Source organism: Giraffa tippelskirchi, chromosome 10, assembly GCF_054371585.1.
Source record: "Giraffa tippelskirchi isolate mGirTip1 chromosome 10, T2T-mGirTip1v1.2.pri, whole genome shotgun sequence".
In the NCBI taxonomy this organism is placed as follows: domain Eukaryota; kingdom Metazoa; phylum Chordata; class Mammalia; order Artiodactyla; family Giraffidae; genus Giraffa; species Giraffa tippelskirchi.
The window spans coordinates 158,032,005-158,039,379 of NC_137284.1; the positions used below are offsets into that span (position 1 = coordinate 158,032,005).

The following is a 7,375-nucleotide window of genomic DNA, read 5'->3' on the forward strand; positions in this document are numbered from 1 at the left end:
CTAGGCTCCTCTGTCCATGGAATTCTCCAGGCAAGAATACTGGAGTGAGTGGCCATTTTCTTCTCATAGTTCATAGATACAGAAAATAGATTGATTACAAGGGCAGGAGTGTAAGGAGAAATGGGTGAAGGTGGTTAAAAAGGACAAACTTCCAATCACCAGGGAAGTGTCGAGAAAGCCCTTGCTGGGGTGACTCATTGGTCTAGGGGTATGATTCTTGCTTTGGGTATCAGAGGGTCCCGGGTTCAATTCCGGGACACGAGCCCAGGTTACCCTTTGGGCTTCCCTTGTGAGGAGATCCAACCAGTCCATCCTAAAGGAGATCAGTCCTGGGTATTTATTGGAAGGACTGATGTTGAAGCTGAAACTCCAATACTTTGGCCACCTGATGCGAAGTGGTGACTCATTTGAAAAGACCCTGATGCTGGGAAGGATTGAGGGCGGGAGGAGAAGGGGATGACAGAGGATGAGATGGTTGGATGGCATCATCGACTCGATGGACATGAGTTTGGGTAAACTCCAGGAGTTGGTGATGGACAGGGAGGCCTGGCGTGCTGCGGTTCATGGGGTCGGTCACAAAGAGTCGGACACGACTGAGCAACTGAATTGAACTCAACTGTGGCTCAGCTGGTAAAGAATCCGCATGCAATTCAGGAGACCTGGGTTTGATCCCTGGGTTGAGAAGATCCCCGGGAGAAGGAAAAGGCTACCCACTCCAGGATTCTGGCCTGAAGAATTCCATGGACTGTATAGTCTATGGGGTCGCAAAGAGTCGGACACTACTGATCGACTTTCACTTTCACTTTTCCATTTATGTAATGTCATGGGAATATAATGTATAGCATGATAACTGTAGTTAATAGTACTGAATTGCATATTTGAAAGTTACTAAGAGACTAGATCTTAAAAAGTCCTCATCACAAGAAAAAATTTTAATTAGGTATGGTGATGGATGCTAAATAAACCTCTTGTGATGATCATTTCACAATGTTTACAAATATCAAATCACTACCTTGCACACTTGAAACTGACATAATGTGGTATGTCAGTTATACCTCCATTAAAAAATATTTCTGTCTTGTTTTCTTAATTTTCTCTCCCTACTCCAACATGGGATGGGATGGGAAAAGCCAGGTTTTGAGGGAGCAGTTTTGGTGAGAAAGAGAGGGAAGAAGATTCTGAAGGTATTAATGCCACTTCAAATAAAAAGGAGAAAGAACCATCTTAATGCCCCTTAAAAACAGAATTTAGACTGGCAATATTTTTGTCCACATTAAGCTGGGTTTAGTGTAAAGGTCAACAGTACAGGATGATCTGTGCCCATGTTCATTTTTAGAGAAAAGCTGTCATTAAGAATCCTAACATAGGAGAGAGCTTCTTAAACCTAAAAAAAAAAAAAGAAAGTGCCTGCCACTTTTCAGGCTAATCCTAATCCAGGTTCCTTTAAACTCTGCTTCTCAATTCAGCTTTGTTTCGCCTATTTCTTCCACTTATCTTTTATGACAAATCATTAGTTACAAGTCTTTTTCACATGTAAACTAACTGCTTGCATGTGCATATATATACCTACTATATGTGTGTGTGTGTATATATATATATAGTGTTTCATATATGCAGGCATTGTAATTTGCATATGATTACGGTAGCAATTGCTCAGAATTTTCTGAGCGTGCGTTGGAAACTGGGCTCTTGTTCATTCTTACAGGCGATATTTTATGAATATAAAGAAATGGAAAGGTTTCTCAAATCCCTCCCAGCTTCGCATTTCCTCCCACGCGCCACTGCCCCCCCCCACCCCCAGGCGAGGACGTGTACACACACACACACACACTCTCTATCACACACACGCGCGCGCACACACACACACACAACCAGTGAGTTCAAGCTTGATGAGCTGATGTCGGTTGCAACAGCTCCAGTCCAGTTTCTGCGGTGGCCTGGTGCTCGGTGGAGGAGGAAAGCCGCGGCTCGGGGGGCATTCTCGGTGCTCTTCCTGGGGGCCTGGGTTGGCAGCATTTGAATTTGACCCCTCTCGGCGTGCGTGCTCTCGGGAGCGCGCGTCCCCGTGTGGTCCAGGGAGCTAAGCTGCGCCTGGGAACTGTTACGGCCTCCCGGGAGCGGCCTGGGGTGGTGACCAGGGAACACCCGGCGCGATCAGCAGGCAACCCGCCGCTTGGGGTGAAGGTTGGGTGTGTGTGTGTGGGGATCAGAGCTGCGGTGGGGGCTCAGGGGGCCAGGCCGACCCCTTGGCGCGAGGCTGGAGTGTGGGAAGCCGGCGGGATCAGATCCAGAAACAAAGACGCCCGAGGGGCCGCGGCTGGGGCGGAGGCCGGGGCTGGGGGAGACAGCGGAGCCTGGGAAGCCAGGTGAGCCGGCGCAGAGGGGCCGAGCCGGCGGGCGCCGCGAGTGCCGCCGCCCAGCGAGGTTCCCGGGGCCGCGGACCCGCCGCGGCGGCAGATTCGGACGCAGATCATCGCTGCAACCATGGAGACGCTCCGTGCGTCCCATGGTAACCCGAAACAACAATATTTATGAACCCTCGGCTTCCCGCGCCTCGCCTCGCCCGAGCCACCGAAGTGCTAGGCGGCGCCCGGCTCTACCCGGCCTCTCCCTTCCCTCCGGGGGGCGCAGCCGGGAGGTGGTCGCAGCCGATCTTGCGCTCATGCCGGCGGCAGGCGGCGGCTCCACCCGCCGGCAACGCGGTGGTGCCTGTTTGTAAAAATCCAGCGAGCGTGAGCCGCGCACACTGGGCCCGCGGGGAGGGGGCGTGTACCCGGGAGGAGTGTTTCTGGGGGCTCCGGCTCTACCCAGAAGGTTCGGCTCGCCTAACCTTGGTGCGGCTCGAAGCATCCTGGTCCAGCCGGGTTCAAGCAGCGCAGCCGTGTGTGGACGCGCGCGCGCACACTCACAACACACACACACACACACACACACACACACAGATACACACACACAAGGGCCCGCCCGCACTGTGGTCGCCGCCGGCTCGCCGGGGTCCCCGCCCTTAGGGACCAGTGCGGAGCCCGGCGCCCGGCCCCCGCCTAGCATCCCCCCGCGGGCCGCGCCGCCCAGGGTCCCCGCGTGCGCCCCGCGCGTCGCGCCAGCCGCTGTCGCTGGCGAAGCTCGGCCGGCCGGCCCGCCGGACACGCAGGCTGTCGAGCTGGCCCCGCGCCTCGCAGCTTCTTTCCCCGCGCCCCCGCTCCCGGCGCCCGCCGGCTTTTGTTGAAAGCAGCAACACCCCCACACCCTCTTCTCCGTCTTTTAATTTTTCTTTCCAAGCGGCGGCCGAAAAGAGTTGATTGCTATTGTGATCCTCCCGGGAGCGGAGAGGGGCAGGGTGGCGGAGGGCGGACGCCGAAGCGCTGCAAGAATTTTTTTTTTTCTTCCTTCAAAAGCCAACTCCACCCAGTCCTCGGCCGGTCCAATCTCTACTTTAATCATCAGCAAGATAATGGATTAAGTTACTCTTCTCCGGGCCAGAAGTCGGGTTCAGACTTGGGGCAAAATGAAGGAGAAGGCGATGATTAAGACGGCTAAAATGCAAGGGAACGTGATGGTGAGTGCTGGTGGGAGAGGCGCGAGATGGCTGGGAGGACTGGCACCGGGGAAGCAGCGCCGGGGACGAGCGCGGCATCCCCGGGACTGACCGCGCGACCCTGTGCGCCACCGCCACATCCCACCGGAACCCCCCAGCGGCGGCCGCCCGGGTGCGGTGGATCTGCCGCTTGTTTGCAAATTGCAACTTTACGGCCCTGGGTCCCTGTGCTTTGGACAGGTGACTCGCGGCCAGGGCGAGGGCGGGCTGCGCGCGGTGGGGAACGGGCGGCGAAGCAGCCCCCCGCCAGCCGCGCGTCAGTTCCAGCTCGCGGCGGACCCCTGGGGCCGTGCCGGGGTGGTGGTGGCGGTGGTGGGGGGACCTGTGGACAGCGGGATCGCCGAGGCCAGGGCAGGACCGCCGGGCCCGGAGGCCCGCGCCGGCCTCGGGGCTGCGATCCCGGAGCCCGGGACCTGTTGGGGTCCGCGAAGCCCGTGGCTCACCCCGGGCGGGCGCCTGTGTCTCGGCTCCGGCCGCTGCCACCGCGGCCGCCGGCTGGGCGGGGCCCTGCTCCCGGCTGTGACAACGGTGACCTCCCCCGGGGAAAAAACAAAAAGGCTGACGGTGCCAGCGAGCGTAATGATGGCACATCGCTCCCCGAGGAGGCCCGTGCGCCGCCGGGGACCTCAGGACGCAGGCCAGGGGGGCACCTGCGCCTTGACAACTTTGCTAAGTCGAGGACCCCCCCCCCCACCTGCTCCCCGCCGTCCCGCGTCCCCCGCCGACCCCCGACCGCTCCGGGCACCTCGCCACCTTGGCGCCCCTGCCGTCTGCATCTCGCCCCGGGCCGGGAGCCACGGGGGTCAGGGCGCCGGACCCTCCTGGCGAGGACCAGGAGGTTGCCATCTTGTTCTCTGGAAACTCTGTGTGTGTGTGTGTGTGTGTGTGTGTGTGTGTGTGTGAGAGAGAGAGAGAGAGAGAGAGAGAGCGTGTTTATTTGGCTGATGTTTTAACCCTTTCCGGGTTGCTGTGGGCTGCTCCGGAGGTGGGGCTCTGTTTCCACACATGACTAGTCCGCGGGGTCCTCGGTGGTGAGGGAGGGGCGGGAGGCAGGGGTCGCCGTAAGACTTTGAAGGTACAGCTGGAAACGCAGAAATTCCAGAAATTCCTTTGGGTGCCGGGGCTCCAGTTGGTTGGATCCCAGGGGTGCGGGGCGGGAGCAGGGCTGCGTATGGAGGGACCCAGTCACTGAGCCGTTTCGAGGTCTTGCGTTCAACAAAAAGAGGCAGGAAATGAAAAATGTATTCGAATTGGACCAGAACCCAGCCGGCTTAACCACACCCACAGCGAGACACCTGTTGCCTGGCAGAGGACCGATCACCCTGCGTTTTGAACTTGACTTCCGGCCTGAAGAGCTCAGTAACTGTTTGAAGGGACTGTTTTGTAGACACCCCTACCCCCCAGCAGACAACAAGCCCCTCATTTCTGAGCCTTCATCAGCCTGGGTTTCTCCCCCGGCTTACCTAATTGTCTGTGAAAATACATCTGTGTCCCTCCTTTCCCCACTCCAGTTCTAGCCATTGGGTTGTTCTGCATAATTTCGTGTATAAACAGGACAGAAACGTGTGTGGAGCACTGTTTTCCAATTAAGCTCCCACCCACACCCACAATTCCTCTCTTATGTGATGCCTTAATGTAAATGTAAAACTTGCACATTTAGGCCTCGGGCAAGGGAGAAGATTCAGGTTGGTCCTGCTGATAACAATAATGATGCTTGGTTGATTCTTTACCTAAATCTGTTCTTCAGTGTTTCTTCCCGAAACGTAGTACATTGTAACATAGCACCATCTTCATATATATGGCATATGTGGCACCTTCATTAAAAACTTTTGAGATCTTCCTTCCCACTCCCCTCTCTCTGCATTTACTTCAGAAAAATAAAGAATGAGAACGCTGATCTCATTTTCGCTCACACAGCGAACAAAGCTGTTCCCCCCGGGTGCCCACCGAACACCCTCCTCTGTGTCTGCTTTTCATAAGGGCCATCAGAGCAGGTCGAAGTGAGTCTAGATAAGCCTACAGCCACCAGTTATATTTTCAGACTTGTCTGGTTGTTGGCCTAAGAGGAAAATGAGACACAGACTGGCTCAACTTTTCCACCTTCTGTCAATTCGTAAATTGATAATTATGACTCTGCAGTCGGGTTTGTGCCTTTTCTGAAATGTCACATTCTAGCTAAATCCAGGCAGCTTTACTCGAGTGATCATGCCGCACTTAAATCGTTGTTTTGAGACTTACTGAGTCCTAATTTTTCATCAGTTGTTTTTGGAAGACTCTGGGTAATCACAGCCTCTCCTGGATTCAATGACTGGCAAATTCTTTGCACTCGCAGCTTGATTGGAATTCAGGTGATATTTTACATACCCGATGAGGATGGGATGATTTATTCCATCACTGACAGTTGAGTGGCTGCACACGTGACTGCTGTGGAAGGGGTGCAACGAGCTGCATGGTGCCCGTGTTCGTGCAGCGAGGTACACACAGGGACAGGGACACAGACGCCATCGCCTGGCGGGGCACTCAGAGTTCTCTTGCACCCACGTCTGAGGTGTTATGTATAAAAGGTGATGTGGGCCACGTCCCCTTCCAGCCAGGCAGGCAGATTCCTCACTCGTGTGCCCGTGTGTGACCACGTGGTCTGGACCGGTGGTCTCTTGCTCCCAAGAACCGTGACAGTAGCACCTGGCTTGCTTTCGCTGTGCTGTGATCCTTAATTGAAAATCTATTTTCATAAAATCTTCATGAACGTTTTATTCCTTACACGTTGCTCTAGAAGTTTATTGCCAGTGACAGTTAGCTGATTAAGGGAAGGCAAACTCCCTGGTATGCCCTCTAGTCTCGTTTTGGCGTAATAAATGAATAAAAGAAAGAATATGAGTGGAATGGTTCACAACTTCTAGCTTCATTCTTGAGGAGAGTCTTTTTCATAAGCTTTATTTCTAATATTGTGAGAATGAAGCCACGTTTCATCTGCAACTTAATACCCTTGAAAGGGATTGAAAGTTTTCCACTCTCTCAGAAGAGAAATGAGGTTTTCAAATCACTATCTTTTCAGATAGTCTACATTTGAAAATTTGAATGGGGCGAGCGAATGACTTGCATTTTTTTTCAACCCAGTCTTGCTGTATGACTCTGTTGATATCCTACTTGTTTAGCCGTGGTTTAAATTAAATGGGCTGTTTGAGGCAGGCAGATCCTCTGGCAGTAGGTCTAGGATCAGTGGAAAATTTGATTAGCCAGAGGAGATTACTTCATGCTCAGTTGGCCTACGCTGTCCCTGGGAGCTTTTCCCAGACATTGAGTTGCTTCCTGGAGACAGAGTAAAGGTTGGTTAAAAAAAAAAAAAAAAAAAAATCAAAGTCCCGGGGGCTGCCCGAGGCCCTGGGTGACATTGTGCCCCTTCCTAGCTGTGTGTTGGTGGCCCTGCAAGCAGATGGTGGCTGAATGAGGTTGGCCACACCCTGGGTGACCAGAGCTGTGTCAGGGGAGGGTCAGAAGACAGACAGGTGAGGGTCAGAGGTCTGCCAGCCACAGGGATCCCCGAGAATCTCATGGTTGAACGGTGCTGCTTTTGAATAAAAGTTGCAGCCTGGGAATTCATTTCTTATGGAAGTGGAAGTTCTTCGTGTGGCCGCTGACTGTGGGCTCTGGCCACCGACCAAATGCATCTGTGATGTCAAGGGCCTCCAGTCTTTTCTGATCTTCCCGTTCCTGTGTTGGACGAAAACCCAGGGTCGAACCGCCCGCTGTGAGAGCTGTATTCGGCCACGTGGATACTTC

The 7,375-nt window shown here is 54.2% G+C and overlaps 1 protein-coding gene across 1 annotated transcript; it reads left to right on the forward strand.

Moving 5' to 3' along the window:
- The first annotated feature begins 2,518 nt into the window (after nt 1-2,518).
- On the forward strand, nt 2,519-6,949 carry LOC145522783 (uncharacterized). Its single transcript, XM_081531746.1, has 2 exons — nt 2,519-2,834; nt 3,396-6,949. Exon 2 carries the CDS (start codon nt 3,583-3,585, stop codon nt 4,546-4,548), a length of 966 nt encoding a protein of 321 aa, XP_081387872.1. The 5' UTR covers nt 2,519-2,834; nt 3,396-3,582; the 3' UTR covers nt 4,549-6,949.
- Nucleotides 6,950-7,375: the final 426 nt, after the last annotated feature.